Raw genomic sequence first — 17,530 nt, 5'->3', positions numbered from 1 at the left:
CGCGCGCGCGCGCACGCGCACATACACCCTCTCGGGCAACTATGTTCTGATTTCTTTCATAAAAAATTAGTTTCATCTGTTCCAAAACTTCACGGTATGGACATATCACAATTAGTTTATCCATTCCCCTGTTGATGGATGTATGCTTGTTTCCAGTTTGGGGCTACTGCATACATTTTTATACAAGTTTTTAATGGATATATGTTTTTGTTTCTATTGAGAGGATTTGATGGGCCATAGTGTAGATTTGTTTGACGTTGTAAGAAATTCTCAAACTGTTTCAAAGTTGGGCCATTTTACAATACAGTCACTAGCAATTTATGAGTTTCAATTGTTCTGTATCTTTACCAATATTTAGCATTTGTCAGTGTTTTAATTTTAGGCAGTTTGGTAGGTTTATAATGATATCTCATTGTGATTTTAGTTTGCCTTTTCTTGATGACTCGATGCTCAGAACTTTTTCATTGTCTTGATGGCCATTTGTATATCTTCCTCTGTGAAGTATCTATGCAAGTATTTTCCCATTTTTAAATTGGGTTATTTGTATTTTATTAACAAAGTATAGGAGTCAGTTATGTATTTTGAATATGTCCTTTGTTAGATATATGTTTTGTTAATGTTTTTCCTAGTCTTTTAACTTGCTTACTGATTTTCTTAATGATATCTTTTGAAAAGCAGAATTTTGATTTTAAGTATAATTTATTAAATTTTCCTTTTATAGTTATTGTTTTCAGTATCCTAAGAAATCTTTGTCTACTATCATGTCAGAGATATTCTCCTTCTAAGATGTTTTCTTCTAGAAGCTATTATATTTCTAGTTTTAATTTTTATGTTTACATCTGTGATCATCTCAAATATTTTTTTGCATATGGTATGAGGAGGTGGGCTAACTCCATTTCCCCTGAGATATCTAAATTTTTCTACTACCATTTATGAAAAGATTTTATTTTTTCCTGACTTGTTTTAGAATGTTAAAAACTTAGTTGGTAAGTGGGTTTATTTCTAGACTCTATTCGTTTCCATGATCTGTTTATCCTTGTGCCAGTCTTGATTATATGGCTTTGTCATAAATTTTGAAATTAGGTCGTATGAGTCTTCTAACTTTTTATCCTTTCCCAAGATTGTTTTAGCTATCCTGGGTTCTTTGTATTTACATATAAATTTTAGAAACAAATTGTTAGTTCTATAAAAACAAACAAACAAACAAACAAACAAAAACCCCCTGTTCGTATTTTAGTTGGAGTAACAAGTAAATCTATAGATGAATTTGAGAAAAACTAACATTCTTAACAATGCTGAGTCTTCTAATCCGTAAAGATGGTATATCTCTCCATTTACTTAGGCCTTTTTAATTTTTCTCAATGACATTTTGTAGCGTTCAGGGTAGAGATCTTAATACATCTTTTGTTAAATTTATTTATAGTGTTTGTTTTTTGAGGCTATTGGAAATGGTTTATTGTTTTGAAAATCTGTTTGCTTGTTTGTTGCATGTGTGTAGAAATGCGGTGATTTTTGTATATTGACCTTGCATTTTGACAAAATTTACTTGTTAGTTCTAATGGGCTTTTGGGTAGAGTTTGTTTTAGTATTTCTTATGTATGCAATCATGTCTTTCTTTTCTTGTATGGCTTAACTATTATTTTTTTCTTCTTCTTTTTTGTCCTATTACACTGGTGGGGGTGTCCAGTGCAATGTGCATAGTCATGGTGAGAGCAGACGTCTTTGCCTTTGGGAGAAAGCATTTACTCTTCCACCATTAAATATCGCGTTAGCTGTGCGTTTTCCCGTAAAGTGTTTCCCACAGTCTCCCTCCCAACCTCCCACAGGTTGAGAAAGTATTCTTCTGTAGTGCCACAAACTTAACATTTGTTAAATATTTTAATTGCCAATAACCTGCTTTGTAATGAAATGAAGTTAACAATATGAACTTGTTTTTTGCCTGCGAGAGGTCACTAAATCAGTGGATTGTAACATGGGCCACTTCAGAGGGGTTATTTTTTCGTTGGCACCTTGACCACGTTGCTTTGATACTGTTGTTGCTGCATTTGATTGTACTGCGTTTAAAATACACTGATATTGCATTTTGCAGCATTTGTCATTTTAAAAATAATAATAATTATCTCTTGCTAGATATGATTTTTCAAAGCACTAGTCACATATTCATATTGAATTGGGTATAGGAAGAGGTATCGATGAGTGTTACCCTTCATTTGAATAAATTAGAAACTAATTATTTTTCCCCTACAATTCGGTCATATATTTTATAGTTCTTTTGTGAAGCTTGTCTGTCATACGAGAGATTGGAAGGAATTTTGTGTATTCTGAGTTTCACAAAATTGATTATTAGTGTTGATCTGTCATCTTATAGACTCTTCAAGCTATTTTTATATGCTTTACATTAAAATTACATTAAATATTTGCCTAGCTCCAATTCTATACCCAGCACTGTAGTGAAGGTACCTGAGATATAACGGGGAACAAAACAGATGTCGTTGCCCTCATGGGCCTTGCAATCTAGTCAGGAAGATAACAGTTGAATGACATAGATCATTATAAACTACGATAAGTGTGGGATCTGGTCTGCTCTGGGAATTCCCATCGCGTTTCCCTGAGGAGGTGGCGTTTAAATTGAAACCTGAAGGTTGCATCTGAATTAGCTAAGAGGAGTGTGATGGCCCAGTAAGCGCAGGTACAGATAACCCACGGCAGTTGGGAACATAGCAGAGACATGTTCGGGACCAGAGGGGTGCGGGCAGCGTGGTGGGGGGAGGTCGAGCCAGTTTAGCTAACCTAAACCATCCAGAAAAATAATATTTGATAGCTGCATGGAGGCTGGATTTCATAGGGCCTGTCAAGAGTTTATCCTAAGGGGGCAGTGTGAAACCACTGCAGTATTTTCAACAGGGAATGATATCTTTGCGTTTTGGAAAGAATATTCTGTTTTGTGCATAATGGATTGAAGAGAGGCTACAGGCAACTCAGGAAGCTACTGCCGTAGTCCACACATAAGATGGTGTGAGCTTGCTTAGGGTAGTGACAATGGAGATGGAGAAAAGTTAACCAATGAGAGTAGTTGAAGAAGTGGATAAATTCTGAGTGCATACACCTTTTCATACATTTAAAAAACTACATTTAAAAACCTTTTACTTTATTAAATCAAATAAAGCAAAAAAGTTTACTTTTTAATGTATTAGTTATATAGTTCTCCTTGATAGCCACTGCCTACTGTTTATTCCATTTACCATTGATGGCTAATGGCCCTCTGGGGCTTTACCGTTTAGGTCCTATTGAGTAGTGTCTTGAATTGCTTAGGTATTTAATAATAAAATACTGATACATATAAAATAATATATAGAACATCTTTAAGGTATAAATGAAAAAGTCAAGAACTGTGATGTATCATCTCGTAAAGTTATATAGTTTTAGCTGTTAGAAGTAATTCTGAAGCAATTGCAAATAATGATTCCTCTTAGGAATTGCCCGACTAGCGTTCATCAGTTGAAAGGAGAGGGGGGATAATGATCGTATTAAGAATGACGGTAATAAAACACCTAATGGCCCCTAAAATGAAGAGAATTATGCCTAGCACAAAAACAAAAAAATGCTTTATGTAATGAGCTATGTAAATATATGACATTAATGCTCTTTTGCTATTAGAGCTTTACGTTATAAATTAGTTACTATTAAAATCGGATCAGAAAAAAAGAATGGAAAGGAAGAAAAGTGAGGGGCTCCAAAAAGGAGAGAATTATCCTGTGAGAACTACTGAAGCTTTTTGGTAGAAGTTGGAAAGAAAGAAGGATGTTTAGTGAGTCATAGATGCTGCTCCTTGAACTTTTTCCTTCGCGTTATCATATACCTTTGAAAGCACGTACAATTATGGATTGTTTACAGTATTCTTAGAATCAGATCTCTGCCAGTGACTTTTGGAAAATAAATGTGTCAAACTAAAACAGTTTAATACTTCAATTTCCCTACAGGAGAGTTTTTTGGGGGCCATTTTCCTGATTTTAGCAATATTATAATTGAAAACTTTTAAAAATGTGTAGTCTATACTTGTTAAATGATTTCTTTATATTTTGATGACTTTAGGAAGTGATAGCATTTTATTTTTCAATAGTTTTCTAGTAAGGCTTAGTATTTAACTATATGGAATGTGGGAATTGTCCACATTTATGAATAAGTATCAAATGTAATTTTTATTTTGAATGTTTATTATTATTGTAAAAGAGAATGTTAGTTAAATCCAATCTTGTTGATTTTAATACTTTAGGGATCCCTAAAAGTCAAAATGCTTTCCTGTAAAATAGGACTTTCTAGTCTTTTAAAAAAAATGGACGTATAATTGACATACAATATCCTGTTAGTTTCAGGTATACATCATAGTGATACAATATTTATATATATTACAAAATGATCCCCTGTGGTAAGTGAACTAGTCACCATCTATCACCATACAAAGTTATTACAACATCATTGACTGTATTCCTACTCTGTACATTATATTACCATGACTTATTTATTTCATAACTGTAAGTTTGTACCTCTTAATCCCCTTCATCTATTTCACCTGCCCCTCAACCCCTCCCCTCCCTGGTAGCCAGCAGTTTGTTTCCTGTGTCTATGAGGCTGTTTCTATTTTTGTTGGTTTTGGTTTTAGATTCCATATGTGAGTGAAGTCATACATTATTTATCTTTCTCTGTCTGACTTATTTCATTTAGCATAATACCCTCTGGGTTCATCCATATTGTCACAAATGGCAAGATTTCATTTTTTATGGCTAAATAGTATTCCTGTGTCCACATACACACATATACATATATACACACAGCGCATCTACCAATGGACACTTAGGTTGCTTTCATATATTGGCTACAGTAAATCATGCTGTAATGAACATTAGGGTGAGTATATCTCTTTGAATTAGTGTTTTCATTTTCTTCAGACTCACTCCTATGTTCATGGCAGCTTTATTTACATTCGCCTTTTTGTATTAAATCTAAATATTTACTTTTTAAACTCAACATGGTTCTCATTCTAAAGGTTGTTATTTTAACTTGTTTTATAAATTTTTCTGGTAATAAGAAATGCTCTGCCATACCATAATTTGACCTAACCTCCTGAAGATTTTAGCTATAACGTGGACTTCCTGAAAGGCAGTTCAACACGAAGGAGAGTAGAGGGCTTCCTCTTCTTTACAAATCATTGTTTGAAATCCAACAGAATTCTCCTTAGACGTTTCCTGGCTGGCAGCCATCAGTGGACAGGAGAGGAGAGGAAAAAGGATGGGGTGCATCAGTGCGGTATTAAGAATGGCAGTTTCGACCTGTTTCAGCCATAGATTCATGACTGTCATAGGAGGCAAGTGATACTTACCTTCTCTGGTGCCAATTTTTTTCCTGTGGAAAAGGATAATGATGGTACCTACTTCATAGAGATTTAAGGTTTTTATAGAGAAAAAATAAATAAAGCACATGGCATAATGCTTGGCACATTGAATGTACTCAACAAATGTTAGTTATCATCTGCATTTTCATCTTAATTTTCCTGATTTAATTCTGAAATAATTGGTGAATTGGTTCTAAGTCACTTTTAAGAAAAGCGCTGACCCCAGAAGAGTTATGCTTATAAGAGTGAATTTTTGTCAATGATAAGTCAAGATGAATGGAGATTTTATTTTGGAGGTTTTTAACCTCCATCAAGTAAATGAGCTTAATTTACTTTCTTTTAACTCAAGCACTGTTTGACAAAGTTCTTTGACTCTTTGAATCTTTTTTTTTTTTTAAGATAAAAGTGTACTAAACAATCATTCTATTTATTTCTAATGCCTACTCTTCTGAGGTCATGTTTGACCTTAAATATTTTCCTAAATAGATTTTAGTATACAGGTGTTAGTTCCAATGCTTTGTTTGTACAGTTAAATACATCAAATTTAGCAATTTGGTGTGGGCGTGGAAGGGATTGGAGAGGTTATTAAATGACCTAACTTCTATTAATCAAAATGTAACTATATTTTAGAGAATAAAAATAGTAACTATATCACTTGAGTTCATGAAGACTTAGCTGATTTTTAATAATTAATAAGTTTTTTTTCTGCCAATGAGCATTAGATTACTGCTGACTTTTAGTATCATAGTACCTTGTGGTAGTTTCTCTGCAGGGTTTAAAGGTACATCTCAGTTTTTGTTGTCTGTCTTGTCCATAGGAAATAATCTTTAGAGATGCTATGAGAATACCTCTAGAAGTTCGTGCGTGCCGTTAATATGTTATAAGCATCGGTCAGTCTCATTGTCTTCTTTTGTCAATCTTGGTCGGAGCTTGCCGAGTAAGTCTATAAGCCTGCATGTGCCTGGCAACTGTTACCTAGAGACAGTTTCAGCTACAGTAGCCATTGGCTGTGCTGTCGATTGGGGCAGGAGGACCGAGTCACCTTTCCGATGGTGAGTTCTTCTGCATCAGCTCAGGATGAGGAGGAGGAGCGGGGCTCTGGCTCAGGTGGAGGCAGTGATGCTGGGAGACTGTGAAGAATATCCTGACAGCATCCGGTAACTGCATCACAGTGAATCGGACTTCTGGATCAGGCAGCCCAGCCTAGCAGCTGAGAGTGAATGTAGGTGAGAAGCATTGCCTTTTTCCTGTAACGAGAGAACTATTTTGTGACAAGTGGAACTGGGAGTGTGCAAGGAGGAATATCTTGTGGCTTTCATGAAAGGAGAAGGACTTCCCTGGGTGACTCGGTGGTGCACGAGGAAATAACTTTCGGAAGAATGCTTTCTCTCACGCTGCTGCATTGTTCCTGAGGAAATGTTTTTATTTTTAATGCATGGTATTTCTTCAAAGGGTATGACAACAAAGGCTGACAGAAGACTCTCTGAAATGCCTGTACTTTAAAAAAGACTTTTGATGATGTTAACCTTATATCAGAATGACCTTGGAAGCTTTTTGAATGGATTCTATCCTGCCAACCTTCCAGTATTTCAAACTCTAGGATTTAAACTCATCTTGATGCGTTAGAGGTATTTTAAAATGAGACCATCCTACAACCTGCCTAATGGCCCCTGTGTTGAGACCTTGCTCAAAATAGAATGCAGAAATAGAAGAGACATTTTTCTAAACATATGGCTGCTACATAACTACAAATGTAACAAACAAGGTAATTTTCCACTTTCAGAAGATATAGTTGAAGTAGTGGTTTAATGTGTTAATCATCTAATAAAAATAGAAAAAGTAGAGAAACAGACTGTGAAGCCTATTAGAAATAGCTAAGTTATAAATACTGGCAACATTTCTAGTCAATAAGCTCAGAGTAAACAGGAAAGTTTCCATTGTCTCAATTTCATATATATGTCCCTGTATATGTGAGATATAGCAACTTTAAGCTATATATTTTATGCTCATGTTTCGTTACTAGGAAGGTGGCCTGTCAGATGGTAAAAGTTATTGTCAGTTATTGATGCTGAAATTAATAGCAAAAATTATTTCTTTTTCTTTTGAAAAGGAGGAAGTATAAATCACATTGCTGCCGGTAGCAGCAATTAAAGCATTGCTTCTGAATGCGTTAAAAATGCATGCAGAATTAAAACTTCAGAGGTTTATCATATTTTGTTAGGTGTTAACCCATTGCATACTATATCTTTCCTGCTGGAAGTATGTTGTTGTTTTTTTTAACTCACGAAAGCTGTAGGGCAGTCTGGAGTCTGTTCCCTCTGTTCTACTCCTTTGTGCCTGAATAGATTTGAGTCTTTTGGAATCAACCTTGTTGGCAAAGGTGGGGGGTGAGGGTGGGGCGGGAAGGGTTTCTTAGCTTTCTAAAGATACGAGAGAGAAATGGATCATAAAGTTGGCCCACCAGCGTCAAACCCTCAACTGAACCTAAAGACTCTCTTTGTCACAATGAACTTTTTCTTAGCTTTCCAACCAAATCTGAGATCTTAACTGTTTAAGTTCTAAAATATGAATCCACTTCTCATGATAGATGAAACAGGAAGCCTGAGACAATTTCAGACTTTTTCTTTTCTCATTCTTTCTAGTTGATCTCTAAGAAACAGCCTTTCTGAGGAGGACAGACAGCCCACAGAAGCTTTTCTTCCCTTGGCAATTGATTTTTTTTTTTCTTTTTGTAGATTTAATTTTTCATAGTGCAAGGGAATACATTCATTTTCTCCAGAAGTGCCTTGTGTTTGCCGAAAGTTGTTTGAGGCCACCAGAGGAAGCTAATGAGTGACCTTTCCCCGCTCCTTTGTAGTTTATCCCCTCCCTCGCCCATCCCTTCCCAAAGCTGAGGTGTGTCACTGCTGCACTGAGGCTGATGAAGGGACCTGAGTACTCTCTGGGATGCTCAGCTGTGACAGAAGCACAGCCACTGTCTACCGAAGCCGATTCCGAGACGCTCGTGTGCAGAGTGTCACAGATGCTGGGCAGGGCACCGGCTTGCCGTCGCCAAGGCTGCAGGCTCCCTTGATTCAAAGCCATGAATGAATCCAGGTGGCCTGAATGGAGGATCCTGAACCTGAGCAGTGGCCTCGTGAATGGGTCCGAGCGTCCCTCCTGCCCACTGGGATTTGGCCACTACAGTGCGGTGGACGTCTGCATCTTCGAGACGGTGGTGATCGTCCTGCTGACGTTTCTGATCATCGCTGGCAACCTGACGGTCATCTTCGTCTTTCACTGTGCTCCGCTCTTACATTATTGCACTACCAGCTGCTTCATCCAGACCATGGCATACGCTGACCTCTTCGTCGGAGTGAGCTGCTTGGTCCCCACCCTGTCCCTCCTCCACTACTCCACGGGGATCCACGAGTCACTGACCTGCCAGGTTTTTGGATATATCATCTCGGTTTTAAAAAGTGTTTCCATGGCGTGTCTCGCTTGCATCAGTGTGGATCGCTACCTGGCAATAACCAAGCCCCTTTCCTACAACCAACTGGTCACCCCTTGTCGCCTGAGAATTTGCATTATTTTAATCTGGATCTACTCCTGCCTGATTTTCTTGCCTTCTTTTTTTGGCTGGGGGAAACCTGGTTACCACGGTGACATTTTCGAGTGGTGTGCCACCTCTTGGCTCACCAGTGCCTATTTTACTGGCTTTATTGTTTGTTTACTTTATGCCCCTGCTGCCTTCGTTGTCTGCTTCACTTACTTCCACATTTTCAAAATTTGCCGGCAGCACACCAAAGAGATCCACGACCGGAGGGCCCGCTTCCCCAGCCATGAGGTGGATGCCTCGGGAGAGACCGGGCACAGCCCTGACCGGCGCTACGCCATGGTTTTGTTTCGGATAACCAGCGTGTTCTACGTGCTGTGGCTCCCCTATATCATTTACTTTCTTCTGGAAAGCTCCCGGGTCTTGGACAATCCCACACTGTCCTTCCTAACAACCTGGCTGGCTATAAGTAACAGCTTCTGTAACTGTGTAATATACAGCCTTTCCAACAGTGTTTTCCGGCTGGGCCTCCGAAGGCTGTCCCAGACCATGTGCACGTCTTGTGTGCGTGCGAAGGGTCAGGAAACACGAGCCCCCAAACCCAGGAAGCGGGCTAATTCCTGCTCCATTTGAAGAGAACTGCACAGTAAATCAAACGCAATCTGACAGTGGTTTTGGATCGTATTCTTGATTCACCTGGAAATTTGCCACTAGAGAAATATTTACTTGAATAGTTGACTAGGAGATGAAGGGACCAGAGGTTTCTTTTTTATTTTCTTTTGTCATGGAGGAAAAAAACTAAAGGAAACGATGTATAGAGGGTAATCTCATGAGATAATTATAGCGTGTGCGTGTAAATGTGCAGAAATAGGAAAAACGAAGCACTGAGGATGAAAAAGTATCTCAGATCTTCCACAGGACATGAGCCAAGTCCCTCGGTGACGGTGTCTCTGTCTCTCTGACTGAACTCTCTCTCCTGTCCGTGTCTCTCCTTCTGTCTCTGTCTGTCTCACTCTCTTTGTGTTTGTGGAAGTTACTTACATAAATTGCTCTTTATAGAACAATGCCACATATTATATATGTGGCAAAGTGTAGTCTTGTGTCAAAGTGTACTTTTAAACACACTGATTTGAAATCCGTGAGTGGTCTCTCCATGGAGGATGCATAGTAAGCGTTGTATTTCAGTACCTGCCACACAGTCTCTTTGCTTGTGTTTTTATAATAATCCCCGCAGCACAAATTTTCTGCTACGAGCAAAAAGAAAGTGTTTTTATTTCATCAGGGTGAAATCATGCCCCTTCCCTTCCTAACAGCCTGCTGTATTTTTCTCTCCATTTTTCTTGATCTGCATCCTTTGGTACCTTAATCCAGAAGTGTCTTAGCTAATGAAAGAATCTACTCTATAAAGCAATCATAACGTTTAGTAATTTATTCCTTCCAACAAAGCAATCTATAGCTTGTTTGAAATATTGTGTTACATATTTTTCACGGCTTTTGGAAATTTTTTTTCTGGTTTTCTTTTTAAAGAATGCCCAAAGTGATGTCCTTTTTTACTATAGTAAAGCTTTGTTTTCCTTTAAGAAAATCCACAAATAATACAAATGCGGCTACAGGGTACTCACCCAGATGTGAAGTACTGTTCTTAAAGCTGCTTGATGTGTCCTTTTTATTTTTAAGAGTCAAAAATTGACCTTTTTTTTTTATCAGGCCTACAAATATTACTGTTGTGTCCACTTAGCATTTATGTGATATGCTTTGCACATACTATATTTTTTACAACAAAGAAAATGTAAATTATGTGATCTGTGCCTAATGTTTTCTTAGCACAGTATATGATCGATGTCGCTTAAGTCATCAGCATTGGAAAAAAATATACAAAAACTTCTTTTAAGAGGAAGATACTTTTGTGTAGTTGTTATTTAGGTATTTAGACCAAGCTTCATTCTTAGTGCTGCTGAGAATACAGTATACTTAATTATCAGATACAGGTAAGAGCTGTCAGTATTTTCTTTTGTAATGATCTGTTTTCATATTCAGAGTTTAAATTAGCTTATTTTTTAGTGTGCCACCTGGAAGTGTGTAATAAATTGTCAGGAGGTTACATGCAGCAAAATGGCACCTGGGAATGAATAGTAAAGTAGGTGTGAGTGACAAAATTTCTAAATATTACTTTTTTTTTTTTTACCATACATTTATTGCCTGACAGATATGGAAAAATTTATATCAAACTACCGAGTATTTTTCTTCTCAGCACTTTTGACTTCTCTGTTTAATGAACTGCGTTGATGAAATGTGCCTATGGGAGCCAGCCGTCGTTGCATTGGTGGCTTGACGTCAGAGGCCCTTTAGCAGAAATGTCATCATTTTATTGAGGTTGTTCTGAACCCCTGTATATTTTCAAACATGTAAGAAAGGTTTAAAATAAAGAATAAAATACTATTCTCTACATCAAAATCAGACTTTGCTTCAGATTAATAAAATGCTTACTTGGAACAAGAGTTTACCTGTTTGGGATCAAAATTGAGTTGCTTTACGTTTCTGGGGTTTGGGTTATTTATGTCAATTCTTGTCCTCTCTTTGCTAGTGAAGTCTTGGATAAGTTGAAATGTGCCTTTTAAGTTCAGACGAGTTCAAGGAAAACAAAGTTCAAGGGAACATAGTACTGTAACTTTTCAGTTGTCGTAAATAGAATCTTCAATATTATACATATTATTTGGGAATCAGATTTCTATTCCTTTAGTTTGGAGTGTACGTATAGTTAGACTCAGTAGACCCTCTGTACAGAAAACCTGAGGCCATATTGCATTTTCCTCTTCCGGCTTTTTCTCATAATAATTAATAAAACAATTAAGTGCCAGGCACCATGTGAAATTTTACATATGACATTTAATCCTCACCATAGCCCTTTGAGATAGCTACTGTTATCCCCATTACAGAGATGTGGAAACTAAAGAAAAGTAACTTATTCAAGGTCACTCAGTCAGTGGCAAAGTTTCATTCACACTGAGTTGGCCTGGAGCCAAAGACTGTACACTTACCACTGACTCTACTGCTTCCTTCCTTTCTTTCTTTCTTTCTTTCTTTCAAAAGCCTTCAGAGCTTTGTGCCTTTGTCTATACCTTTTTTCCAACAAAATTTCTCTTGAGTTTTCTTTCTTTTTTTCTTACCTAGATCTTTTGCTTCAGTTCTTTTCTTGAGGTATTTTTTTCCTTAAGCTTACAGCTCTCTTTGATTAAGACAGCCATCTGATAAACCCAAACTTGCCAGGTCAGTCTATAATCAGACTGAAACCCCAGGGCACGATGTTCTGTGATAGCACTTTTGTTCATTTTTGTTAAGTTTTCCTTGAATAGCTTTTTCAAGTCTCTATAAATTTTTTATTGAAAAAAATGGAAGAAGCATGGAAAAGGAACGCTTTATTGTAGGCCGAAAAGGGAGCCTCTGTGAGGCAAGTTCTATATTTAGATTTTTCATTTATTATAATATTTCACGTACAACTCTAGGACAAGCCATTTAACTTCCTTTTGACATGTTTTAATATGTGTTTATATAATAGATATTACTTGCTTTGGAATTACTCTATCTTTTTTAGGTTCACATATTTTAAGAATAGAAAGCATAGCCATTATTCTCGTCATTATACTGTATTCTGTGGTAATTATCCAATTTGGTCGTAAATGACAGCCGAACAGTAATGCTGTAGACTGTTACTAAGGGTTCTATTATCTGGAGTTCTTTCCGAAGTTATGTAGTGTTGAAAGTTTTCATAACCCATTCGCACAGGAAACCTGGATTGGAATCTCGGCCCTTAACAGCTGTTTGACCTTTGGTAGTCAAGTACTGAATGTCCCAAGTCCTGGGTTTTCTCATTAGTAAAACCCAGAGACTTGCACTTTCCTGTTCAGCTGGATTTGAGGGCTAAGTGAGGTAATGCAGTCTGTGTGCTCAGCGTGGCTCCTGGCACATAGAATGCGGTAGCTGCTGTTTACCTTTGTGGCCGCCATATTTATTGCGATCACAACTTAAAGAGCATGAAGTCCAATTTAAGAAAATTCTATTTCATAACAGAATCAGTCCATTGAGTATTAGAGTTTTCTAAAGTAGCATTTTTTTTTTTTTCCAAATCTGTTTAAACTTAGATTTTGGCTTAAACTCGGATGTTTTCAAATACAGAAATCTTCCGTAATTCCTCAGTTGTAATTATTCACGAAGACATCATTTGAGATTGAAGACATCCATCCAGCAAGCAGATGTTGGGATGAGACAGGGATGACTCTGGGGTTAACCTGCCTCCTTACTTTTTAAAGTAATTTAGATTAAATGTGCTTTAACATTTTCCTTTCATCAGGTTGGCAACAATAGGAAAGGACTGTTCAGGAATGTCTTGCCATTTGCCTTTGCGTTTTAGTTTTTCTCACTAAAATAGAATCTCAGGTATTTCTTTGATCACATACATGATACCTGGAAGAAAAGCAGATGAATACGCAGATTCGTTCTACATATACCATTAGTTCTGAGTGTAGAAATAAATGAAGTTGTTACCTTAAAGGACTTTCGTCTGTCTCGCTTGACCCGGGAAGCTAATCATTAGATGTGAAAAAGATGCAAGTATGTGAGAGACAGGAAGGAGATTAATACGTGCAGAAGTCGCTAGGATGACACGCTGAGCGTAGCATCACTTGTGTTCAGGTAGGACCATCGCAGGGCCCAGGAGCTTCTGGTACTGAGTGTAGGTTCCCACACTTGTTCTTTCCCCAGAACAAAACTGTATTTTAGGAATAAAATGAATATGTAGAAAGCGGCATACTCCGCTTCCGAATGTATAGACGCCGGGAAAAACAAAATGACTAGAAAACAATAAAAAAAACAAAGATTCCCTTTTTAGAGTTTCATGTAAATAAAAGTTTTATCCAGTGCTAGTTCTATCATTTAAAATATTCATTTTTTTCACTGTAAAATTGGTTGTCTTTTAAAATACGAAAAGTGATATGATTAGGTTATTCTTTATTAATATTCTGTTTAAAAAATTTTTTACAATAGGCATTTTATTTTATGATCAGAGAAAGAAAATCGTATCATTAAAAAGAATGCTGACTATTTCAAAACGTATTTTGACAGTTTGCAAAACGATTTTTGTTCATTCTGTAAATAAAATTGTCCAATTTTGTCATGCTATTATTTTCTTTTGAAGATAGTTTACATAGTTTTCTGAATTTCATAATATTTGTTTTCTTAGGTAAATTTTCAGAGAAATCTGATTACCTTCTACTTATGATATTAGATGTTCTTGATTTATTTTTGCTTCAACACAATTTGTTCGAAGTGTTATTTGCTGAATCTGATATGGATCTGAATCACTGTAGGGTTTTTTTAATGTGCCATCGATGGCACCTTCTAGCATTTTTCACCTCTTTAACAGAAGGATGACCCTGCATTGGGGAAATGGAGCTGGCTGGTGTGTTCACTGCATTTCACAGATCGGGAAGGTTTTGTTTTAAGTCCTCCATCTCCAGAGATTATATCTAGAACATTTTAATGATAATTTTATCCTATTTTTACATATACTTCCCCATGACGGTGAAGAAAACCACAGTGACAAATTCAGCAGGAATCTGGTGTGTCTGATAGATAATTTAACGTGAAAGACAAATGAGATGTCAGTACCTTCACTATAGTGAATGGAACCAGATCAGTTTCTGAGATTCTAAATTCTAAAATTTGTAGAAATAAATATCAAGAAACATAGTGCGTAATGATAGAATCTTGAATGGAAATATTTGCTTAAATTCTAAAACTTTCCCGAATGCTACTTTATACAAGAGAAATCACTTTTATCTTTGACTTTGGAATTTGACTTCAACTTTATTTTATATTTTCTACTCAGGCAAGTGTAAATAAGGTAGTTGCCAGTTAAAAGTGCCCAGATATACTTAATAAATTCAAAGCTGTGGCATAATTTTAGTTGGGAGGCCCACAAAAGTTCAAGTACAATGATATAGCCTGTTCTTTAAAATTCCAAATGTCTTTGAATGCAGCGCAGACTGTAGCAACAGATGACCGATGCATTTGTCTGAGGTCGTGCCTGACACAGACAAGTGTTCATGTATGTACTTTGTGTAAAATGCCATATTAAAACATTTATTTATGTTCCTAATAGAGTTTGAAGTTTAAAATAGGTATTATTAAGTCATACATTTTATACTAACAGCCTCTTTCCAGTCATTCCATTTACTCTCTTAGTAATTTTATAATAAAAATGCTAAATTGGTAAAATTGATATCATAAATGATAGATTTAGAGAAGGTTAAAAGATAATTTGTGAAGGAGCAGATTAAAAAGTCCTGAAAATCCTGATCAAATCCTTGTTACTATTTTAACAAGTTAAATTATATTTGGATTTTTCTTATATTTATTATTTTGGTAAGGAAAAGATGATTCGATATTTGGTTTTTAGAATTGCTTGAAGTTATCACTTTCAAAATAGAGCATAGTTTCTTGTTTGTAAAAATACAACCTCTGTGTAATGTACATCTAGGTTTTTGTGAAATGTTCTTCTTGCCACAGGTTAGGTTTTAAAATGTAACGTGTATAGAAATTAAAAATTACAAATAGATATACATTCAAATTTCTGCTCTTTTCAAATAGATTTTGAAGAAAAACGTTGCATACGAAGGATTATTGTTATTGCCCTACTTCCGTTGCTCCAAGGCAATTAAAAAAAAAACTTATTACCTGTCCAAAATCTTAAAGCTTTACTGGAATCTAGGTGTTTTTATTTGGAAATAAATCTGGAAAAGTGCATTTTGAAGATTCATATTGAGAGTGTAATGTTACGAAATAGGTTTTGTGATGGTTTCTGTTATTTTAATCATTAACTTCACATATCAGCCCAACATTCTCTGTTTCTAAATGCAATTTAACACTTATATTTGAACAAACAATTAAAATGTATTAGAGGACTACGTCCTGATTTGCTTTTATAGATTTGGAAGTCCAGGACATCCAGTGGTTGCATGGGGTCAAATAAAGGTTGTGTGTGTGTGTGTGTGTGTGTGTGTGTGTGTGTGTGTGTGTGTTTAATGCTTTTACCACATTATGTACTTGGGGAAAAAATTTAATTTTCAGTCACTGTAGAGTGTTTAATTATTTTTGCTGTAGTTAAAGGCACATTTTTAAAAAAATAGAAAACATATTAGGATTTGAAGTCATGTTCTTGTGTGAGATTATCCATGATATTCAAGTTTTGGAATGTTAATATGGGATATATTCAAAGGATTCAGTGTATCATAAGAAAAATGGAGACAAATCCCTGCCTTTTTATCAAGTGAGAGGGTTAAGACATTATTAGAAAACACTGCACGTTAAAATTTAAAGAAGCTTAAAATGCTTTTGAACATATATAATGCCCTTGACATTATGAATTAGCTGTATTCTAAATGCCTCTGTGAGTGAGCACTAGCTCATGTCACATATAGAAATCTGCAGTAAGATTTTTAAGTGATCCTAACAAGATCACACAGCTAGACAGAGATGCTACTGACCATATGTCTTGTGCAGCAATGGTTTTGTCTGTGATAAGGTTTTGAATAATGAATGTATTTATGGATGGCTGGTGGTAGAGTGACCTGACCCTTCTTTCTTGAATAGAAAATAAGACTTAATTGATATGGGAAAAATTGCATGTGAAATTGATCTTTTAATTTATGAAATAGAAAGATTACTTTAAAATAATCATTTGTCAAAGGCAAGATTTTGAGATCATGGAAAATTTTAATGAGATGTGTTATCAGAACTGCTCATTTGATATTTATTAAAACAATTTCTTGTTTATAGAGGGTAAAGAAATTTACCTCTCCTTTGAAAAAATGACAGCTGCTGAATGTATTAAGAGATATATAGACTGAATTGAACAGCATTTGCTGTGTATTTAAAAAACTACAACCTTAATGAAGAACTGTCAAAATCAGACTATATTTCTGTAACGGGTTTTGAAAAGTAAACATGTCTTAGTCATGCACTTTATGTTCTGGATGTTCTTTGTAGTGAATAGGCAATATTGTTCAAGTTATCATAGGTGGGTTTTTCTGAAGCATTGTGATGGAAAGGTTTTGACACTTCTGGCTACAGTGCTTTATATATGTTTTGTGTATAGTCTATAAAATAATATTCAGGCAATTGGACCGATCAATCTGAATTAGTCATGTTTTATATAAAATCCCTTTAATAAATAATTCAGTGTTATTTCAATGAAACAATATGGTTACAGAAAAATTAGAGGATCTCAAATTAGATCAAGACAGGATCGATCACCTTATAATGTCCTTAGATGAAACCTTTTCTTAGTTTCTAGTATGTGCATCAATTGAATATGAATTAATTCTACTGAGTCATCTAAAACATTTATTACCTTAAATATTTAAAATTGCCATGATAATTTATGGCTACTTAATTTATGGTACTCATTAAAAGAGTTTTGCAAGATGAATCATTGAAAAATTCAAATTATTGAAATCTGAATTAATCAGATATATTTGCATTTTATATTGAAAAATTAGGACAATAAATATGTATTGATTGTGTGTATGTGCAGGTCATAAATTGTGGTT

General features: G+C 35.8%; 2 protein-coding genes across 5 annotated transcripts in view; both read left to right on the top strand.

The window, feature by feature from the left end:
• Positions 1 to 17,530, top strand: part of RABGAP1L (RAB GTPase activating protein 1 like) — a 417,651-nt gene that overhangs the window by 122,288 nt on the left and 277,833 nt on the right. The gene's annotated exons all lie outside the window — the stretch shown is intronic.
• On the top strand, positions 7,788 to 11,587 carry GPR52 (G protein-coupled receptor 52). The gene has a single exon (XM_039881434.1). The coding sequence runs from the start codon at positions 8,472 to 8,474 to the stop codon at positions 9,555 to 9,557; it is 1,086 nt and encodes a 361-aa protein (XP_039737368.1). The 5' UTR covers positions 7,788 to 8,471; the 3' UTR covers positions 9,558 to 11,587.

Source organism: Pteropus medius, unplaced genomic scaffold (assembly GCF_902729225.1).
Source record: "Pteropus medius unplaced genomic scaffold, Ma_sr-lr_union100, whole genome shotgun sequence".
Lineage (NCBI taxonomy): Eukaryota > Metazoa > Chordata > Mammalia > Chiroptera > Pteropodidae > Pteropus > Pteropus medius.
This window is presented reverse-complemented; position numbering and strand designations above follow the sequence as displayed.